This window comes from Colossoma macropomum, unplaced genomic scaffold (genome assembly GCF_904425465.1).
Source record: "Colossoma macropomum unplaced genomic scaffold, Colossoma_macropomum, whole genome shotgun sequence".
Lineage (NCBI taxonomy): Eukaryota > Metazoa > Chordata > Actinopteri > Characiformes > Serrasalmidae > Colossoma > Colossoma macropomum.
The window spans coordinates 614,987-637,613 of record NW_023496045.1 but is presented as its reverse complement, the minus strand read 5'-3'; the positions used below and the strand labels follow the sequence as shown (position 1 = coordinate 637,613).

At 40.6% G+C, this 22,627-nt stretch overlaps 1 protein-coding gene across 1 annotated transcript in view; it reads right to left on the bottom strand.

The window, feature by feature from the left end:
- LOC118804408 (cytosolic carboxypeptidase 4) overlaps positions 1–22,627 on the bottom strand; it is a gene marked incomplete at its 3' end in the record, with an annotated part of 291,416 nt that overhangs the window by 121,873 nt on the left and 146,916 nt on the right. Inside the window, exons 12-15 of the mRNA XM_036564921.1 lie at positions 17,299–17,735; positions 10,098–10,181; positions 5,973–6,065; positions 2,347–2,495 (exon numbers count right to left, since the gene is read on the bottom strand). Coding sequence (XP_036420814.1) covers positions 2,347–2,495; positions 5,973–6,065; positions 10,098–10,181; positions 17,299–17,735 — 763 coding nt within the window. The remainder of the gene's footprint in view (positions 1–2,346; positions 2,496–5,972; positions 6,066–10,097; positions 10,182–17,298; positions 17,736–22,627) is intronic.

Sequence of the window (22,627 nt, the reverse complement as noted above, 5' to 3'; positions counted from 1 at the left end):
CTGCAGTTATCCAATTATTCAAATGGTCATGTAAACACCATACTCCAATCTAGAAATCCGATTAAAAGGCTGGATTTTAGCTCAGTAATCAGATTTCTCAGTACATGTAAACTCTTACTCTGATTTCTTTCGGATTTCTCAGTCTGCATATGCATGAGATCAGACGGTGGATGTTGCAAGATGGCAGCAAAACACTGTTGGAGTGACGCTGAAACCAAACACGAAATAAAGGATTTAAATATTCATCTTCTGGATGATGTCTGTTCATATATTCAGTTTGAGTTTTACTTTTCGTTTACGTCACGTCTTCTTCTGTGACTTTATTGGCTGGTTGTAAAGCAGGAATCCGATTATTGCCTGACTCATGTAGACCTGGAGTTTCCCCATTATCTGATTACTCAAGAGCTTGTAAATGTGTTGATCGGATTGCTGACAAAATCTGATTTTCTGCAGTTATCGGATTATTGAGTGCATGTAAACGCATTCAGTGTTTTGTCGGGTTTATGAGGAAAAACAGTGAACCACGTACTGTTGGGCGAAAAGAGTTACACTGTGCTTATATAAACATTGTCATACTGATAATCTAATTAAATATGGAAACTTTCATAGTAAAACCACAACGATAAAGACATGAATGTCTGGTTTATTCGCAGAAAAAAACAAATAGGCTACTGAAACTCATGGAAGCCATGCTGAAGATGACTAGAACTGTTAGGAAGAAAACCTGATGGCTTTGCTTCCTAACAGGAGTGGGCTTGATGGTGGCCGTTTGAGACCATTACGAACAAATCTCTGGAATCAGCCCCAAAAACACCTGATTAAATGATTTGAAACCTTTACACTGCGATATCAAGCCATCAGGAAAACACAGAATACCATTAGCGACTACTGGACACCACCAGGAACCAAGAAGCACGTTTAATGGGTTCTATGACTTTTTTGAACAAGGAGTTAAATTAAACGTAATATGGACGAAAAATGGATGAAGTGATGATATTGCTAAGTAGAAGCTGCCCAACGGCACGCTCAGTTTTGACCATTGTGGCTGGGACTGAGAGTTCATGTCTGCAGACTCTACTTCAGTGTTGTGACTTTAAAGATGGATTTTAACCATTTTAACCATTTTATCTTTGTAAGATCCAATATGAATTAGCTCTGTTTCTCAGACTGAACCATTGGCTTCATATATTCCACCACTGAATAGACACCTGCCTCTCACACCTCTCAAAAAAGACGGTTCCTCAAGGGTTCTTTAGTAAAGGGAATAGTTAGAACCATGAGGTCTATACAGAACAATTCACCACTGAAAATGTTCTTTGCATGGTGAAATGGTTCTTCATTTTGAATAGGGTTCTTCTATTGTAACAAGCTCAACATCGTAACAGTAGAAGAGCCCTTTTTGGTGCGATATGAAACCATATACAACACATTCTCCATCAGTCTGAAGAACCATTTCACGCCCGCAAAGAACCGCATGAAATGATTCTATATAGAATTCCTAGCTCTAAATAGAACCCTTGAAGAACCATCCTTTATAAGAGTGGCAGTGTGATCAAATAGGCCTTTATTACTGGTGTTTTTCCAGCACAAGCAGTGTAAAGTTCAGTCTCGCAGTGAAAATGTTCTTTTCCTCTCGTAACTTCACTGAGTGCGTTTACATGCGCGTAATAATCCGAAAAAACTGCAGAAAATCAGATTTTGCCAGTAATCTGATCGACACGTTTACATGCGCTTAAGTAATGAGATGATGGGGAAACTCCGGTCTACATGAGTCAGACAGTAATCAGATTTCTGCTTTTCAACCAGCCAATAAACTCACAGAAGACGACGTGACGTAACCCTAAAGTAAAATTCATGTTGTGGCTGTTTTTTAAACATCGCGCGACTTCACTCGAAAAATGAACAAACATCACCTAGAAGATGAAGAATATTTAAATCCTTTATTTCGTGTTCGGTTTTCAAAGTGTTTTGCTGCGTCTCGCAGCGACGCTGCTCGCTCATTTCCGGTACCGCCGTCTGTTTTCACGCATGCGCAGACTGAGAAATCCAAAAGAAATCAGAGTAAGAGTTCACATGCACTGAGAAATCTGATTACTGAGCTAAAATCCAGCCTCTTTATCAGATTTCTTAGTGGGAATTCTAGATCGGAGTATCGTGTTTGAATAATCGGATAACTGCAGAAATCCGATTATGATCGGATTATTGAGCGCATGTTAACGCACTCACTGTTTTATGCAGATTTCCTATGAAGTTATTAACTTATTTTCACTTTGAAAACATGGAATTTGTCCAGAATATGACTGTAAATGATGACGTTAGGACAGAAGCTCGCGGCGCTTTGTTTACCGTAGTTGAACTGGCTGTTGCTTTTCTCACAGTTCATGACGTTGAAGCGGTAAGGAACGTTCGCCACCATCCCGCTGACCTCGAAGTAAAACCACTGATGGTGTGAAGAGGAGTTCACATCAGCGTTGAGGATCAGATCGTATTCATACCTGAGGAAAGAGTGGAGAAGGAATGAGGAGAGGAAGATAGAAAAAGAGAGAGACTGTGAGTGACCCCCCCCCCTCCAAACAATAAAAATACACCACACAAACAGCACCGTGTAAACATCTTGGGCATGTTAGAAAATTATATTTAATAAGCTATTTAGCCGAACAATAGGCATTAATTCTCTCAAAAAAGACTAACTATATAAACAATATAAACAATATTAGTTTAGTAAGAAGTGATTTTTTGTGTGAATGTTTTCGTTTAACCATTTCCAAAGCTCTCCTCGAGGAAGCTTGGTATTAAGTGTAGTTACCATTCAATATCCAATATCCAGAAAAATTCTGTTTATTTGCAGAATTAAACACATTGGGGGAAAAAAATAAAAACTTTTTCCAGTATGTTAAACTAAGCAAATTAATAAAAATCTTGCACTAAAATTAGCAGAGAAAGGCATATTTAAGATCCCTATACAGCAGGGGTCTTTAATTAAAATTCAATTAGGTCCAGTTAGAGAAAATATCCTCAATCTCAGGTCCAAAACATCATAATATCTAACTTGCATCATGACTGAAGTAGCCTAGCAGGTATATCAGTATCTTATGTAGTCAACAACTGAATGTAAAATCAAATAAAGTACAATTCAGTCATATTTCAACAAGATTTATTGTCACGTTTCTCTTTTTAGAGCACGACATGTGAAATTCCCTGGATCACTGGTGGGTCATTCTCAGCACTGCAGGAACACTGACGTGGTGGTGGTGTGTTAGTGTGTGTTGCGCTGGTCTGAGTGGATCAGACACAGCAGTGCTGCTGGAGTTTTAAACACCTCAGTGTCGCTGCTGGACTGAGAACCAAAAATGTCCTTGGGCAGCATCCTGTGACCACTGATGAAGGACTAGAGGATGACCAACACAAACTGTGCAGCAGCAGATGAGCTATCGTCTCTGACTTTACATCTACAAGGTGGACCGACAAGGTAGGAGTGTCTAATAGAGTGGACAGTGAGTGGACACAGTGTTTAAAAACTCCAGCAGCACTGCTGTGTCTGATCCACTCAGACCAGCGCAACACACACTAACACACCACCACTACGTCAGTGTTACTGCAGTGCTGAGAATGATCCACCACCCAAATAGTACCTGCTCTGTGAGGGTCCATGGGGGTCCTGACCACTGAAGAACAGGGTAAAAGGGGGCTAACAAAGTATCAGAGAAACAGATGGACTACAGTCTGTAACTGTAGAACTACAAAGTGCACCTATATAGTAAGTGGAGCTGATAAAATGGACAATGAGCGTAGAAACAAGGAGGTGGTCAGAATGTTATGCCTGATCGGTGCATCTTCCTAAATTTGTTTTCAAATGTGTTCCTGAGAAAAAGTCAGATTCATGTCATGTTCCTAAAGCGCAGAACTGTTCTCACCTTCATGCTCTTGTGTGTAGATTCTGTTCTTACCCAAGAACAAACCCCAAATAAGAGAACATTGGTAAATGAATCTTCCTGAAAACTGAATAAGTGAAAGAAGAAGAAGAAGAAATTTGTTCTTAAGGACGGTTGGTAAATGAGACCCTAAAGAACCCTTGAAGAAGCATCTTTTTAAGGCTGTATATAAAAATGGCAAATATGAATTTTTGCCTCTTCTATTTCAGGATGCAATTTCATGCATCTACCATCAACAGTTCGAGCTTATAACTTATTAAACTTTGCACCTTTTTCTACAGCGTTCATTTGACATCAAACATTACTCCCACAGCCCCTTTTTAAAGCCTCTATATCTCATAAACTAATGAAGACAAGTCTAAAACACTGCACGCTATCTACTGAGCACAATGCCATTATTTCCTACAGTAATGAGCAAAGCTGAGACTATCAGTCAGAAAGTTTTGTGGACTGATCTGAAGTGGATTTTCTCTATAACTTAATACAGCCACGCTAATAAATCTCACTGAATCACAATTAAACAGAGAGGGAGGAACAGAGGAGAGAAATAAAAGGAGAGACAGAAAGACAGAGAGAGAAAAACAAACCCCGAAAGGTAGAGAGACACATTACATACAGAGAGATATCTTTAATTTCATCCTTATCTGCCTCCTCTGGAGAATATAGCCGGAGCTGTTTTATTTAAGGGGCGTCTGTGCTGGAGAGCAGGCAGCTTTGATTTGATCAGGAATAGATCAACAGCGCAGAACACACTCAGACAGAACACACTCGAGTGGGAGACGGACGTGTGTGTGTGAGAGAGAGAGAGAGAGAGAGAGAGAGAGAGTTTGTGGAAGTACTGCAAATGAGGCCCAAGGGCACATGCTGAGCTCTCGGCTTCGAGTGCAGGTGTATCTACACTCACTGTCCATTTAGGTCCACTCACCACAGTCGTATGCAAAAGTCTGAACACCCCTGGACAAATCCCATGTTTTGTTGATTTTGTGAGTGAAAATATATTTAAACGTTCACAATTTTAGTGCAAATTTAGGCCCAATCCCATTTCACCCCTCGCCCCTACCACTCAGCCCTATCCCTCTGTTTTGTAGGGTGTCCTGATTGAGATAGAGGGGGAGGGTGAAGTGTTGGGGCTACATGACCCTCCAAACGGAGGTTTTTCAGAGACTCCAAACAGAGAGATATGAGAAAAAAAGAAAAACCGGCAAGACGGAGAACAAGAGACCAAAGAAACCCACAAATGTGGGAATTTTCTCCGTTAAAAAATTACGATAACCACTGTATTATCTTACTGACGTGGTGGTGGGTCATTCTCAGCACTGCAGTAACACTGACGTGGTGGTGGTGTGTTAGTGTGTGTTGCGCTGGTCTGAGTGGATCAGACACAACAGTGCTGCTGGAGTTTTTAAACACTGTGTCCACTCACTGTCCACTCTATTAGACACTCCTACCTTGTCGGTCCACCTTGTAGATGTAAAGTCAGAGACGATAGCTCATCTGCTGCTGCACAGTTTGTGTTGGTCATCCTCTAGTCCTTCATCAGTGGTCACAGGACGCTGCCCACAGGACATTTTTGGTTCTCAGTCCAGCAGCGACACTGAGGTGTTTAAAACTCCAGCAGCACTGCTGTGTCTGATCCACTCGCACCAGCGCAACATACACGAACACACAACCACCATGTCATGCTATCAGCCATGCATTGTGAGCTGTCTAGGTATTTAAGCATAAACTTATCCAAGGTAAAAGTAACTGGAAACTGTCAGGCTAGATTGGCTGTAATAGTGGTTCCAAATGCACTACAATGAATAAAATAGATATTTTAGTGTAGGAGCCCAAAGTTCTGCTCTTACACAGAATAACAAAGGCCTGACCTAATATCCATTTGAAATATCGGTCCAATCTAAACATCTGTCCAGTGTCAATCACTATTTTAAAGCCGATACAGAGTCCAGTATCATTGTGCATCTCTACAATATATAAGGTTGCTTATGTCTGTGTGTGTGAGAGAGTGAAGTGTGTGTATTATTGTAGATTGAATCTGACCTCCGGATGTGGATGGCTTTACGCAGATTTCCGCACTCAAACTTGGAGAAAAAGCGCAGAGAGTCTGTAGGGGAGTCCGAGGTGCACTGCAAACTGAGAGAGAGAGAGAGAGAGAGAGAGAGAGAGAGAGAGAGAGAGAGAGAGAGAGAGAGAGAGAGAGAGAGAGAGAGAGAGAGAAAGAGAGAGAGAGAGAGAGAGAGAGAGAGAGAGAAAAATTCACCAATAATAAGAGTATCATCAACATCATAACTAAGAACTTGACATGGCACTGATCTCATATCATAACAGGAATCGGTTTTAGGCCAGAAAGTGCTGGATGTGCTTTGAGAGGGAAGAGGGACAGCCTTCACTCACTCTGTGTGCTGTGATGTTGTTAGCTGTGTAGCTGTCCCTGTGGGTGTTAACAGACTGTCTGAGTGGTTTCAGTATCGGTGAAGTCACCTTACATGAACATCTTAAATGAAGAAAAATAAACAGTTTAAAAACATACTAGTTTTTAAGGAAGAAATACTGGATCAGTACTGGTGTCGTCCTTCGCTCCAGGTTTCAACATCAATATTGGAAAAGAAAATGTGGTATTGTGGCACCTCCACCCACAACACATGCGTATCGATTAATTCGGAGAACCTGAGGCAGGTCTCCAGACCAGACGCTGGAGATCCGCAAGTTTTATCTTTGGAATGATAGAGAGCGTCTGATTGGGTAAGATGGCTCCCATTGTTTCCCATCAAGATATCACTCTAAAGACTGTCAGGAGAAAGTCTCGTATATACACCGATCAGGCATAACATTCTGACCACCTCCTTGTTTCTACACTCATTGTCCATTTTATCAGCTCCACTTACTATATAGGAGCACTTTGTAGTTCTACAGTTACAGACTGTAGTCCATCTGTTTCTCTGATACTTTGTTAGCCCCCATTTACCCTGTTCTTCAGTGGTCAGGACCCCCATGGACCCTCACAGAGCAGGTACTATTTGGGTGGTGGATCATTCTCAGCACTGCAGTAACACTGACGTGGTGGTGGTGTGTTAGTGTGTGTTGCGCTGGTCTGAGTGGATCAGACACAGCAGTGCTGCTGGAGTTTTTAAACACCTCAGTGTCGCTGCTGGACTGAGAATAGTCCACCAACCAAAAATATCCAGCCAACAGCGTCCTGTGGGCAGCGTCCTGTGACCACTGATGAAGGTCTAGAGGATGATTAGCTCATACTGTACAGCAAGAGATGAGCTATCGTCTCTGACTTTACATCTACAAGGTGGTCCAACAACACCAGTGTGTGGACACAGTGTATAAAAACTCCAGCAGCACTGCTGTGTCTGATCCACTCGTACCAGCACAACACACACTCACACACCACCACCATGTCAGTGTTACTGCAGTGCTGAGAATGATCCACCACCCAAATAGTACCTGCTCTGTGAGGGTCCATGGGGGTCCTGACCACTGAAGAACAGGGTAAATGGGGGCTAACAAAGTATCAGAGAAACAGATGGACTACAGTCTGTAACTGTAGAACTACAAAGTGCACCTATATAGTAAGTGGAGCTGATAAAATGGACAATGAGCGTAGAAACAAGGAGGTGCTCATAATGTTATGCCTGATCGGTGTATATATGTAAACACAAAACATCAAACCATCCCTTTAATAGGACAGCAACTCTAAGTGGGACTAGCAACCAAATACTAATGCTAAATGTGCAGCCAGAGGAAATACACAGCAAAACGCAAGCAGCTGAACTCAAATGAACCTTAATGCGCCCCATTCTATCCTCATATAACCTGTGATTAAGCCTCTGAAGTCTGCTTTACAGAGCTGTTTTCTATTCCTGATACTCCTCTGTTTTTAAAACCCTGCTGGAAGTGGCCGGTTACTGAGCGCTGCATCATCTGCTGAGCGAAAATTCTTCAAGGCTGTAGTTATCAGTCCCAATATCAGTCTAGCCACGTTTGAAAAAAGGTTCTCCTTTCAGGAACAACTAACTAAGGGCAACGTCAAAGAGAAGCTCCTTCTTTTTTCCTCCAGAGTGTTCATCTTTATTGTCTGTCACTGAACCGGTGTTTGAAATGCTGTGAGCTTCGTGCTCACCTGCATCTGAAAATTCACTACCTGTAAGATCTTTTTCTTTGTAGTATTGTAGCATTGGCGCAGAAGAAGACGTAGAGAACACTGCACGTTGGGGCAAATGGTCTCATATTTATTAAACAGGACCTTCAATGGAAGCAAGAAATGCCCAGCCCAGTATTTTTTTTTAAATATGTTTTTGGCCAAAACCTTAAAACTAGTGTAAAACAATGTCAGGCAGTGAATTCATAACCATTTCCTGTAATAATTTTCTGTGAAGGAGCTTTTAGAAGTGGACGTCTGGTTCCTATCACCATCACTGGCTCTGTTTACATGCAAAGATTTCTGCCAATCTGATTGAATACACTCCAATTACAGATTAAGACTGAGGTGTTTATGCTCACTCCACTCAACAATCTGATGAAAATCTCTGTTTACATTCACACGACAAGTGATCCGATCCAAACTAACAAGCATGTGTAGAGAACCACTTACTGTAGACGTTACTATGACAACCAGCATCACATGAGTCCAGTCAGAGTGAGATGAGCAGCAGTGAGCAGTGCTTGTGCTTTTAATTACTTTAAAATGATGTCAGACTCAGGAAAACGTCCTTCACATGTCCTTATTAAAGAAGGCCGAGAGGACGACGTCGCGTTCTGAGACACATAAGCTGGACGTCCGTCCCACCGCCGTCTTTTAAAGATCAGAGCATAAACTTCGTCTCCTCTGCAGACCAGTTTCTGCTCCGCCACGTTGAACGGTATAAACTCTCACTATGACACGACGAACATGATCAGAACGGACTTAAACTTTCCGATAGGGAATGTAATCAGATACAGGCGTTTACACGGATATTATTCTTCTATTTAACGGATTATTTACAGGATTACCCACCTCGATCAGTCGGATAGACACTTTATTCTGAATGGCCTCATTCGGACTATATGATTCTGATTCAGGTGTTTACATGGACGTGTTCTATTCAGATTGAGCTATTAGTCAGATTATTAAAGGATTATTAGGCTGCATGTAAACGTGGCTACTGTGAACAATTCTGAGCAAGTTTCTCTAGAACGCAGCTTTTCACACCAACCACTCTGAACCACTCTGTTTACATCTTAACCACTTAACTGTGCAGAAATTTTGAAATAGGTGGAATTCCCCTTTAAAGAGAGTTATAAATTACCCACCACTAGCAGAGAGAGAGCATAGTGGATAACACTACAGCCCTTTACACTTGAAGTTTTGGTTCAGTTCCCCGTCTGGGAAGAATATATGAATACTGTACGCTGTATTAACCTCCACCTTCCTATGGAACATCTCTCTGGATAAAAGTGTCTGATGAGACTGAAGTTCATTTACATTCAGGTGTTTTGGTAGTTAGACAGGTCAATGTTGTGATTCTCTGGCTTAGGTACACACTTAAAAAAGAGGGTTCTTCAAAGGGTCTTTAGTAAAGAAAAAGGTTCTATATAGAACCATGAACACTCAAAGAATCCTTTGCATGATTAAAGGGTTCTTTGCACCATGAAAAGGTTCTTCCTATTGATGGTGAGCGTGCTGTATATGGTCCTATATAGTTCTTTTTTGAAAAGGGTGTTATGTAGCACCTAAAAGGGTTCTTCTATGGTTACAAGCTTAACATCATAACAATAGCAGAACCCTTTATGGTGTTATATAGAACACTTTCCGGAAAAAAAAAAGTTCTATATAGAACCATTTACAGCCCATTCTCCACTAATCTAAAGAACCATTTCATGAACCAAAGAACCCAAAGAAACCAAAGAACCAAAGTTACTACACACTTCTATAACTTAAGAATAGCTCTATTAGTTTGCATTAAAGTCCCTGTAGTTACTGAATAATAGGCCTTAGTATGAAAGTTAAGGGGTTAATCATGCAAAGGGTTCTTTCAGTGTCTGTGGTTCTATATAGAACCATTTTCTTTGACAAGTAACTCTTGAAGAACCCTCTTTTTTACGAGTGTAGAGATTATGTCTATAACAACGCAATGTAAGTGATGCATAAGGCTGTTTGTAGGGATCAGTGGTGGCTACCTGCCGTCTTCCATATCAAAAACGACTTTATTGATGATGTCTTCGGGGCAGAGGAGGCGCTGGATGTCTTCAAACACTTTCTTTCTGAAAAACAAAAGCACAGTGTTTCAGTGTCCATTGTGCTCTGCTGAAGATCACAGTCTTTGACAGCTTACAATTATCAAACACACAAACAGAGAGAGGGGCTGATTAATTTAACATCCTGGGCTTAAAGTAACGGACAGTCAGACTTATTATTCTGTTTGACTGAATCAAAAAAAAGGGTTCTTTCTCAGGACTTTCAGCTTAAATAACCTTAACAGATTCCCCGCCTGATATCGTACACCAGAATCTTCTCTTCTTTTTCTTTATCATCATCATTTATGATTTTTCTCTTTTGTATTGCTAATTTGTTTTTATTTGTGTCTCTTTTTAGATGTTTTCTCAGGATTTGTGAGAATTCATTTGGTTACTGAAAAGCATAAATAAAACGCTTTCTCTTCTACTTGATATTATTATTGCTTATGTATTTGTTTTATTTATAGCTTACAATATAGATCAAACATTGCTCTTGAATCAACAATATCTAGGTTACTCCTAGAATTATGACCAGTGATTGATGAGCCTTGACTAAACATGATTAACTCATCACTTATCCTGGGCCGTGTCTCCAAGTTCTTTAAGACAGCTGTTGTCAAACCATTACTTTAGAAACCCCACACTCTTTAAAAAACGGTTCTTCAAGGGTTCTTCAATAAAGGCAATTGTTCTTTTTAGAACCATTTTATGCTTAAATAATTCTTCCCATGGAAAAATAGTTCTTCAGATTGATGGGAAATGTGTAGAGAGCCTTTCGCAAAATGATTCAATACTCTTAAAAAAAGATGGTTCTTAGAGTGTTCTTTAGTGAAGGGTTCTATAAAGAACCCTGAACACTCATAGAACCCTTTGCACGATCAAAGGGTTTTTTGCATCATGAAAATGCTCTTTTTGAAAAGATTTCTATATAGCACCCAAATAGATTCTTCTGTTGTTGCAAGTTTGACAGCATAACAATAGAAAAACCCTTTTGGTGCTATATAGAACCCTGTTCAAAAAGTTCTATACAGAACCATCTACAGCACTTTCTGAAGAACCCTTTCATTATACAAAGAACCCTTTAATCATGCAAAGGGTTCTTTGAATGTACACGGTTCTTTGTAGAATCATTTTCTTTATTAAAGAACCCTTTAAAGAATCTTCTTTTTAAGAGTGTATATAGCACCAAAAAGGGTCCTTCTAAAGAATAATAGTAGAAAAACTATTTCGGTGCTATATAGAACCATTTCAAAGCATTTGAGTAAGAAATAGTTCTAAATAAAATGCATGGTTCTAAATAAAACCATTGCCTTTACTAAAGAACACTTGAAGAACCATCTTTAAGTGTGCATCTTGATCCCTCTGATCTCAGTGATTATCATCGTTTTCTATCTAGGATTTTGGAGAAAGTTGTTGCACAATAAAAAAGAAAAAGTTGTTGCTCAATGAAAACACAGTTGTTTTGACAGACAAGTTCTTGCTTGGTTTAGATTTTATTTGACCAGTTTGTCAGATTAAATGGGGAGCTTTCCAAACATAGAGGAGTGCACTATGGTGTCCCACAAGGCTCTGTTTTAGGGCCCTTACCATTCTCTTTTTTTTGCACAGCTCCTAGGACACAGTAAACACACCATTGCCTTTCACTTTCATGCTGATGATACTCAGCTATACGTGCCAGCTCTGCCAGATTCAGAGACATGTAATGTAAGATTGTTCTGGATAACCAGGACCTTTAAACTCTGCTAAACTCTGATTTTGCAGATTTTATCCTTGACTTTAATGGTTTTTCAGTGCAACAGGTAAAGATCTTGGTGTAACACTGGATGCTGGTTTATCATTTGAGTCCCTCAGTAATATCTCTTAGACTGAATTTTATTACTTGAGAAGCCTGTCCAAAATAAGGTGTATGCTGACCCTACAAGATGCTGAGTAATTAGTTCATGCTTTCATAATGTCTAGATCAGATGACTATAATGTGCTTGCTGGCTGGTTTTCTCTCTAAATGAGCTCCAACTAGTTTAGCATGCATCAGCCCATGTGCTCAACAGGAAAAGTAAATTTGAGCATGTTATGATTTTATTCAGTTTACACCAGCTTCCTGTTCCACACTGACTACAAAGTCTTGATGATGGCATTTAAAGTTATTAATGGCTGAGCTCTCACTGATTTGTTGAGGCGTTGTAGCCTGTTGAACCCTGACAACTTCACCCAGCTAAAGCAGGCGTGGTGCAGTTTTTCTACAACTTCTAAATAGCTTTAAATAGTATTCCAAAGAACAGGGGTGCTCAAACCAGCTCCTGGAGATCTGCCACCCTGCTAAGTTTAGCCCCATCCCTAATCTAAACCACCTGTTTCAGGTAATAAGAGCTTTGGGGCATCTGAACATTAGGTGTGGTGTGTTGGATCTGAACTCTTCAGGGTGATAGATCTCCAGGACCAGGACTGAGCACCATTGCTAGAGAACATTAGGAATGCAAGCTCATTCCATGCTTTAAATCCAGATTAAAAATATATTTAGGCTTGTATATATCTAGAGCAGGGGTCAGCAAGATGCATCTCTTTTACTGCCCTGTTGTGGCTCCACAGCAGAATTAGATTTGTAGGTAAAAATAAAATAATCCTCCTTTACAGTAAAATAAAGCTCTGCTGATCGTTCAACACAGTTTAACAATAAATGGTCTTAAACTCTGGAGTTAATGTAGAACTGCTAATTCACCCTTTAACCCTGAAGATCAGCACAGACTGCTGGTCACCATAGCAACACAGACAACAGTCTTGCCTAACTAGTAGCTAACGAAACGGCAAAGAGAGAGATTTAAGATGAACATCCATAATTTGGAGATGAATGGACTGATTTGCATTTATAATCACTCCAGCTGGTTTCCTGATACGTTTAATCTGCAAGAGAAACTGTCAAACACTAAAAAGTCACGAGGCTGAAGTCAGATTCTCATTCGCAGGCTTCTTGTTCCCGTTCCACCTTAAATGGTGCAGCAGTTGCATCCTGGCACCTCAGGCATCATTTAAGGTGGAATGGGAAAATTTGAACAATAAGCTGGCGAATGAGACGCGACTTCAGCCTCGTAAAAAGTTGAGACATTTTACAAGAAACTTCTACTTTTGAGGAAAAGTTTCCTGCCGGAGATGCGAGAAAAGCAGCTATAGCTGAGCTAAAGCTTAAAGTAGAGCAAAGAAAGCCTGAGTTTTTGTTTATATTTTTATCCTATACTAGGACATCAGCACATACTGCGACATTTACAGGCAAAATGGTAAAACGGACATAAAATGCTGTGGCTCCCAAGGTGGTTTGATTTTTGTTGAAAGGACAAAGGCTCTGTGTTGCGACCCCTGGTCTAGAGTGCGGCTCATTTTCTCCTGTTGTTTGTCACAGTGCTTCTTTTATATTCATTAAGATTTTCCTGTGTAAAACACATTTGATAAGGTCACTTTCATGCCTACCTTATTTGGTGCAGGCCTTTTAAACTTTGGAACACTCCACCCATATTCTGATGCACACTAAACAAATGATCTGGTAAAAGTTGTGGGTCTTGTTTCGTTGCTGGTAGGAACATATTTTTGTGATGGTCCACACCAAATGAGGGAATTCAACATCAGAGCAAGCTTTCCTGAGTTGTCAGTGTTGTACCGTCTGAACAATCTGAACATTTTATCGTCTGATTGTTGATAGATGCCCACAAGCTGCTGCTAATAACAATAAACAAGCAAAAAAGTAATAGTGAAGCAATGCGTTTGATTTTGGCACATGGATTGCGGAATGTATTGCATCAGCAACCTGATTGGTTAGATTCAAAATGACTAATAATGAAGAAGCAGATAAGGTTTATCATTATTGCTTTGACTATAGAACACAAACGTGGAGTGTTTTTGGCTCAAGTGTGAGAGTAACAGAGCATTTGAATCCTTGGAAAATTTGGTTTTGTGTCTAATTTGGTGCCATTGCAGGATGAAGCCAACCAAATCAAATAAGAATGATACAGTGCTACGAAAACCCAGACTGCCTTGGACTTCAGCAAACAAACTGGGTGTGAAAACAGCCTAAAAGCTGAAGAACCGGATGAAAAAGGCACCAACCGACCACAGTTGGTACTTGTCATAAACTCCATTCCACCATTAGGGTCAAAGGCCAGAGCAGTCTAGATACAGCCTTGAGCCGGAGCGTAATCTCTCCTTTATCAGAAACCATTATTTTTAGGTGCTCTGATTGACTGTCTATGAACTTTCAGCCAGAACATCCTGCCTCTGTTTATGTGCACTTAAAATGAAAGGCTTTTGAAAAACTCAAAATAAATAAATAACTAAAACACAGCCGTAATGTTTCACACTTATCTTGGGTCTCCACAGTCGTGAGAGCGTGCCTCGTGGAATTAGAAATGTCACTTCCATCAGAATGTCACTGGCTGCCTGACACTTTCTTCTTATGACTCCAAAAATGACTTTCTCAGAGTAAAATGACGCTAATAGAACCCACACGGTCTTATCTCACCCTTGAGCAAATACAATAAACTGTGAAATGACTGAAATAAATGTCAGTTTCCCCACAATCTCCCCTTTGCACATGGGAGTGGAGGAAAAAAAGAAAAAACGTTTTTAAAAAAAGTCTTCGGTGAAAACAAGCTTTTGACCAAAGGGGTCTAAAGTAATTAGATACGTTTGACGGAGAACCTTATCAAAGGATAGACTTCGCGTGGCGCTGATTCTGATGAGAGCTCAGGAGAAAACCAGTGCCCAAAGATCATCTGAGGTGGCAAATGAAAAGCTTTCTGAAAGAGGCTTTGTGGCGCTGATGTTGTTGACAAACTGCATTCTGTGTTCATAAACAGCTTATATCCTTTATGCTAATATGCTAATTCTCATGATCCGAGTTTATTCATCCTCAAGCTACAATGCACAAACATTTTCATCCTAATATCAAGCCTATTTGCTGAACGTCGATTATGGTAATTATTACATATAAAGAGAAGCCATCTTATATCCAGATCTACACAATACACTGGAGATCAAACTGTCTAAAACGCACATCTGTAATTCGGAAATGATCTGCGCACTATTCAAAGGCCAAAATCTGGGTCTGAGCAGCCAGATTAAAGTAAAAAGCATTAATTCTTTCTGTATCGTGACATATTTAAGCAGTAGAACACAGAGGGAGTGTGTTATCGCAAAATAACATCACGGCTGTGATTTGGTGGCCGTAGATCATCACAGCCGTGATGTTATTGGCGATAACACACTCCTCGAGTGTTCTATTGCTTTTATACAACAGTTAAATAAATAAATAAAGTAATAAATTAATAAACTGGGCCGTGAACGCAGCGTTTAATATGTTTTAATGTTCGCAGTTTCTTCACCAAATTATAGTTCCTTAACGAGCAGCTTGTTGCTACGTCAGAGTAACGAGCTCCGCCCACTCGCTGCACAGCCGGCAGTTCGTTCTCCAGCTCCTTACACTAAATTCCCAAACTGTCATCACCACTGAGCAGCTTTTCAGTCGGCAGCTGTGACAGAAGAACAGCTGAACAACCTGGAATCAGCCAGAAATGAACCCAACACCATTCGCCAAACTAAATGGGCTGTAAGATGCTTTACAGACTGGCTGGAACAAAACAACATTAATATCTGGCAAAAACTGACAAAACTGAGCTGAACTTGATGTTGCGTCAGTTTTATGGCTCAGTCCGATTTGGTCAGACTCTGAAGATCAGACTACACGTTTGGCGAATGGTATTGGGTTCATTTCTGGCTGATTCCAGGTTGTTCAGCTGTTCTTCTGTCACAGCTGCCGACTGAAAAGCTGCTCAGTGGTGATGACAGTTTGGGAATTTAGTGTCGTCTCATCTTCAGTGTCTGACCAAATCGGCTGTCGGTCAAAGGTGATCTTAAAAGTGTCCATTTTCCATTTGGGAGGGGGAGGTGAACCATGGGCTGTGTCTGAAACGTAATAACCGCTGTCCACTCGTTCCATATTCTCAGGAATTCACCCAGACGTGTCTGAATCGAATGTATAAAACTCTGCTGAGGGTCCTTTTCGAAGACAGTGTGGTGGTGGTGTGTTAGTGTGTGTTGTGCTAGTATGAGTGGATCAGACACAGCAGTGCTGCTGGAGTTTTTAAACACCTCAGTGTCACTGCTGGACTGAGAATAGTCCACCAACCAAAAACATCCAGCTAACAGCATCTTGTGACCACTGATGAAGGACTAGAGGATGATTAGGTCATACTGTACAACAAGAGATGAGCTATTGTCTCTGACTTTACATCTACAAGGTGGACTGAGAAGGTAGGAGTGTGTAATAGAGTGGACAGTGAGTGGACACAGTGTTTAAAAACTCCAGCAGCACTGCTGTGTCTGATCCACTCAGACCAGCACAACACACACTAACACACCACCACCACGTCAGTGTTACTGCAGTGCTGAGAATGATCCACCACCCAAATAGTACCTGCTCTGTGAGGGTCCATGGGGGTCCTGACCACTGAAGAACAGGGTAGAAGGGGGCTAACAAAGTATCAGAGAAACAGATGGACTACAGTCTGTAGCTGTAGAACTACAAAGTGCACCTATATAGTAAGTGGAGCTGATAAAATGGACAATGAGCGTAGAAACAAGGAGGTGGTCAGAATGTTATGCCTGATCGGTGTGTGTACGACAAGATAACAAACAAGTCAAGACAAACAAGTCACTGCTGCTAAACGTACTTTGTAAAATCTGCCCAATCAGATGTGGCTTTTGTCCATCTGACTTTTGTTTCCACTCTTTGGTTCAATGTCAAATCTGTCAGTGTGAACACTAAGCAAACCAGAATTAAAACACGTTTCATTTTCTGTATGGGAACCAAACTACAAAAGAAAACGCAATCTTAAACTTCTACAACAAAACATGAAGATCAGTAAGAGTGGACCAGGTCACCAACAAGTTTAGTGGCAAATAAAGTAGCAAAAAGTAATAAATAATCATTTATTGATAAATAATCAATAAATAGTCAATCATTAGTTTCACCTGTTTGAATTCCGACTAATCCTTCGTGAGATTCGTTCATGTAGCTCACATAATTCAGCCCATGTAAAATAAATGTGTCCAGTAGTGTATATGAAGACAAACATGCCCAGAGACACTCCTAACTGCTTACCTCTGAACGTGAGGTTTCCGGATAGCCATTGGCTCGGGGCCTCGAGGAGGCAGGTGTCCCCAGAAGTCAGGAAAGGCCAAGATGGAGTAGTTAGCGATGGATTTGGTGTGGGCAGCCGCATCAATGTATAAGCGAGGGTCATGGTGGGGAATAAAGGCACCATACTTCTCCAGAAGTTTGTCCACCATGCTGCTATGACCTTCCTCTAGGCTTTTGGGGCAGCGGAGGCTGCGGAAATCTTGGGCCTTCAGGTCCTTCTTTCCATCCTGATCCAGCTTCTTCCCATCGGAAGTGAGGGTTTCAGGGTCAGGAACAGACAGGGAGTCTGTGGAGTTCACTCTGGATCTCCTGCGGCCTTTGATCTTGTCCTCAGAGTCTCCGTTCAGCAGGCTTTCCTCATCAGAGCTTTCTTCAGGTTCCGAGTCGGAGTCCAAATCCTAGGAGGTGATTAAAAGAGGTCATGTGTTCGGCAGGAATGAGCGAGACCACTGGATTACTATCAGACACCTAGTTATACCGGTGCCTTGTGAAAACAAGCAAGAGAACCATAAACACTCAAAGAACCCTTTTCACCATGGAAGCGTTCCTCAGACTGATGGAGAATGTGCTGTAGATAGTTTTATATAGAACCTTTTTGAAAACGGTTCTATATAGCACCAAAAACAGTTCTTATATTATTACAAGCATAATATCATAACAATACAGGAACACTTTTTGGGTGCTATATAGAGCCATTTTTAAAAAGGTTCTATATTGAACCATCTACAACACATTCCCCATTAATTTGAAGAACACTTTCATGATGCAAATAAAGCTTTAATCATGCAAAGGGTTCTGTGACTGTTCATGGTTCTAAATAGAACCATTTTCTTTCCTAAAGAACCCTTGAAGAACCTTCAAGAGTGTAGGCACAACACTGAGCGGATTAAAACACCATTTCCTATGATAAAATCACAGTAATGCACAGCCTTGAGTGGCTTATTGCTCAAGTAATGCAGTTCACTTTTATCATAAAATATAGTAAAACACAAATTTTCAGTAAATTATTTATTATTAATGATTATTGACAAACAAATATTCCACCAAGAAATGAAGTTGTTTTGGAGTATAGTGTTGTTGCCAAGCAACCATGGACTGCTGAATTTGGAGAATGTTTGGTCAACCATCACTGTAAACTGCGGTCATTTCATGATCTTTTTAACTTTTTGTTGTATTTTAATGAATATCAGAGTAAATCACTGTTTAATGCAACAATTTCAGCTTTCTAAGTAGTTTCTAGTGACCAAATTACCACTGCGATGACAATGCTAATTTCCATTAGCGCCTCTATGTCATTTTCTAGTCTTACTTAGCATCAAGCTAACGGTGCCCCTCTTCCCACACTGGGGCTGAATCTCAAACGGCTCCCTGCTCCCTACATAGTGCACTATATAGGAATTTAAATACTGGATCCTCCAATAGTCCATATTGCAGTTGAAAAAATAGACATTTGGGATTCAGCCAAACTGGACAGAGAGCACACTGTTTGGCTGTAATGGCTAGAATCCCATTAACAGCACAACTGTATTTAATGACATGGTGCAGTATTTTTTTGCGGCGCTTGCTGTGCGTATATAAAGTTTTACAACAGCTTCAAACAAAGCTCAGCCAGTTAGATTTCAGGACCAGAACTATCCATCTTATAATGTTAAATAAACAACCAAGGATCAAACTATTTGTTACTAGTAACTTCTAATACTCTGCCTTTAAAGCAGAGCATTAAAGGAAAACTCAATCCAAAATGAAAAATTGGGAACATGGGACTCGCATCCTGTGTCAGTGCTGCAGAAGCCTGTAGACCAGAGGTATTCAAACTTCTTCCTCCTGAGACCCCCTTGCCAGTTTTTTGAGAACCTGGCGCCCCCCCCCCAACTAAAACAAACCTGTCAATGTACAAACTACTGCAGTGCATGTTAAAGAAAATCAGGTCAAACCATCCTATTGGTCCAGAACTTTTATTGTCGATTTTTAACTAGCTAACAAAATAAAAAGCAGCATATAAAATTAAGAACTTCATTAAAAAAGTTAAATATTTATTACCAAACTACTCTCAATAACTAACATCTTAACCAATTAATTATGCAGAATTTTGATAAACGGTGTTGTTTCCCTTTAGGGGCGCTGGTGGCTGGTGAATGCAGAAGGAAGGCAGATAGCTAACGTTACTGCTAGGAAGATAAAGGTCTTACTGTAGCCTTATAACTGTGATAAGTGTCTTCAAATCATCATTACAGTGAAGAGAACGGATACTCAAATGATAGCAACAGCAAGTCAGATGAGGACGACAACAGGCTAAAAGCTAAAGTTAGCAAGGAGGCTACGAGGCTATCTAGATACTTTACCTCACACTGGCTTCTTTCCTCTAACTGTAACGCGGGACGAGCAGGAGACGAAGTAGGACGCATGTGCAAGTTGGTTTTATTGGAATCCAAAAAAATAACAGGAGAAACATGAAAAGAGAAACTAAGAAAACAACAAAGAATAAAACTGAACTAAACTAAGGAATCTGGAAAGCAATAAAACAGAGGAAGAACAATATAATCAGCTAACAAACACAAGGAGAAACTACAGAGCAGCAATGAACAAACGATGCTGAGCAAGAGACAAGACAAAAACAAGGGCTATACATCCTGGGAAACACCAACAAGAAACACCTGGGAGTAATTACTGGGCGGGGTTACAGACAAGACACAGCTGAGGGGTGTTAGAAATGGGCGGAGCTAAGCAGGAGCAGGAAAGCAAAACAAAGGCACACGGCAGAGATGAGAACAGGGCAACACAGGATGGTACAGCAACCGAAAGAATGCAGAACTGTCTCTGGTGTTCACTTTGTGGTGAACAAACACAGAATCACTGTTTTCTTTGCAATTTCGTTCAGTTCCTGAGGTAAGAGTCACTCTGATGCAGTGGTCTCCACGAGGCTTAGCTACGTATTCACAGCTTCTGAGTCAGAGTTTAGTTCCAACCTGTATCCAATAAGCTGCCCCGCCCCTTACTTAACTCTAATGTGCCTTTGTTTTGCTTTCCTGCTCCTCCTTAGCTCTGCCCATTTCTAACACCCCTGCCATCAGAGACATCCACCACCAGCACTGTGTGCATCATCAAGGACTCCTCCCACCCCAGCCACACACTGTTTAACCCCCTCCCATCCGGGAGGGGATACAGAAGCATTCGGACCAGAACCAGTCGGCTCAGGTCCAGCTTCTTTGCCTTCACCATCACCCTGCTGAACTCCACACCACTCCACTAATCTTGTAATATTGTATGTTGTATTGTACATAATATTTATTATTTATTATCCCAAACATTTCCATATTATGTAGATAACATACCTTATATATTATGTTTATAATATTGTGCATATATACACATGCATATCATTCATAGATATATTCATAGACATGTATACTTACAGGTATATTTATAATTGTGTATATATTGTTCATATAGTTATACATATGCTAACTGCATTTCGTTGCCTGTGTTTGTACTGAGCAATAACAAAGTTGAATCTATCTATCTATCTATCTATCTATCTATCTATCTATCTATCTATCACTTTATTAGAAACACCCACCTTACACTTCCAACAAACTGGCCACTTTATTAGAAACACCTACCTTGTGCTTCCATTAACTGGCCACTTTATTAGAAACACCTGCCTTGTACATTCACAAACTGGCCATTTTATTAGAAACACCCAACTTGTACTTTCACAGACTGGCCTCTTTATTAGAAACACCAACCTTGCGCTTCCAGTAACTGGCCACTTTATTAGAAACACCCACCTTGTACTTTCACTCAGTGGCCACTTTATTAGAAATACCTACCTTGTACTTTCACTACCTACCTACCTACCTATCTAATACATCTGATCCAGCCAATCAAGGAGTTGGAAGACGTTGATTAGCTGGAGCAGGTGTGGCAAAATGTGGTTGGAACTAGACTCTGCAGGAAAGTAGATCTCCAGGACCAGGGTTGGAGAGCGAGGCTAAGTTAGTTACTTTTTCAAAGCTCCTGATCTTCTTCCTTTGCCAACGTCTAAGACATGAGATGCATCCATAACCATTTCATTTAAGAACTTTCTGTGAGGGAGCTTTTAGAGGCGGACGTCTGGTTCCTATCACCACCACTGTGAACACTTCTGACTTGGATAACTTTCTCTTGACTGGAGTCTGTTTACATCTTAATGATTTAATTATCCGGAAATTCTGAAAAACTGGTGGAGTTCCCCTTTATGGTTATGCATGCCTACCCCAGCTCGTGCAAAACTCATCCCAGAGAAAGTAGCTTACCCTGCAGGAGAGGCTGAAGATCTGTTTTTGCAGAAAAGTTGAGGGCCATTTTAAGGGAAACTTGGCTTTGTCAAAACAACGGTTTAAGATTTTGTATCAAAGCTGTCAAAGTCCTTGTTTAAGAGCTGTGACAACTTACTGCTACATCCAGTACTGCTGTGCTCAACCGCTAGTGAGGAGGCTACAAGGCTAATGTTGAATTTATCTTGTCACTGGGGAAGAAAAGAGCTACTAACACATCACACACGCTGGGAAAAGCGAGAAAGACAAAAACCTTGAGGGAAAAACGGAGCAGACTGAGATTACTTTACACATCACTCAATAGACATCCGACCGTCTCTACAGACTACAGCTTCTTCTCACGCTTCTCCAACACAATGACCCAAAATAAACTGTCTGAAATTAAAAGAGACATCTCTAGGTAGACGGAGGAGGCAGGAAAAGAAACAAATAAACAAATAAAGCAGTTGAAACACAGCCAAAAATAATCATGATGCTTCTCTTTTTCCAGGAGAAATTAAAAAGCAGAGTCTAAACTTTGATTCTGAAAGCAGCCCAAGTCATCCAAGATGTAAAGCATAGTAAATCAAAAGAGATGAGAGGCCCCAGCTGTTCAGACAGCTGCTAAAATATCAGTTGTGAATAATCTCTCCTCCGTCTTGCACAAATTCAAAGATGGAATGGTGACAGACCAGGTGCTAAAAGTCTCTGGTATAAGGAAATTCACTACACGTCCACTTCACTACACTTTTTATACACCTACATGGTACTGGAACAAGGTGGCCATTTTATTAGAAACACCTACCTTGCCATTCCAACTAACTGGTCACTTTATTAGAAACACCTACCTTGTGCTTCTACTCACTGGCCATTTTACTAGAAACACCTATCTTGCACTTCTAATAACTGGCCACTTTATTAGAAATACCTACCTTGTGCTTCTAATAACTGGCCACTTTATTAGAAACACCTACCTTGTGCTTCCAATGACTGGC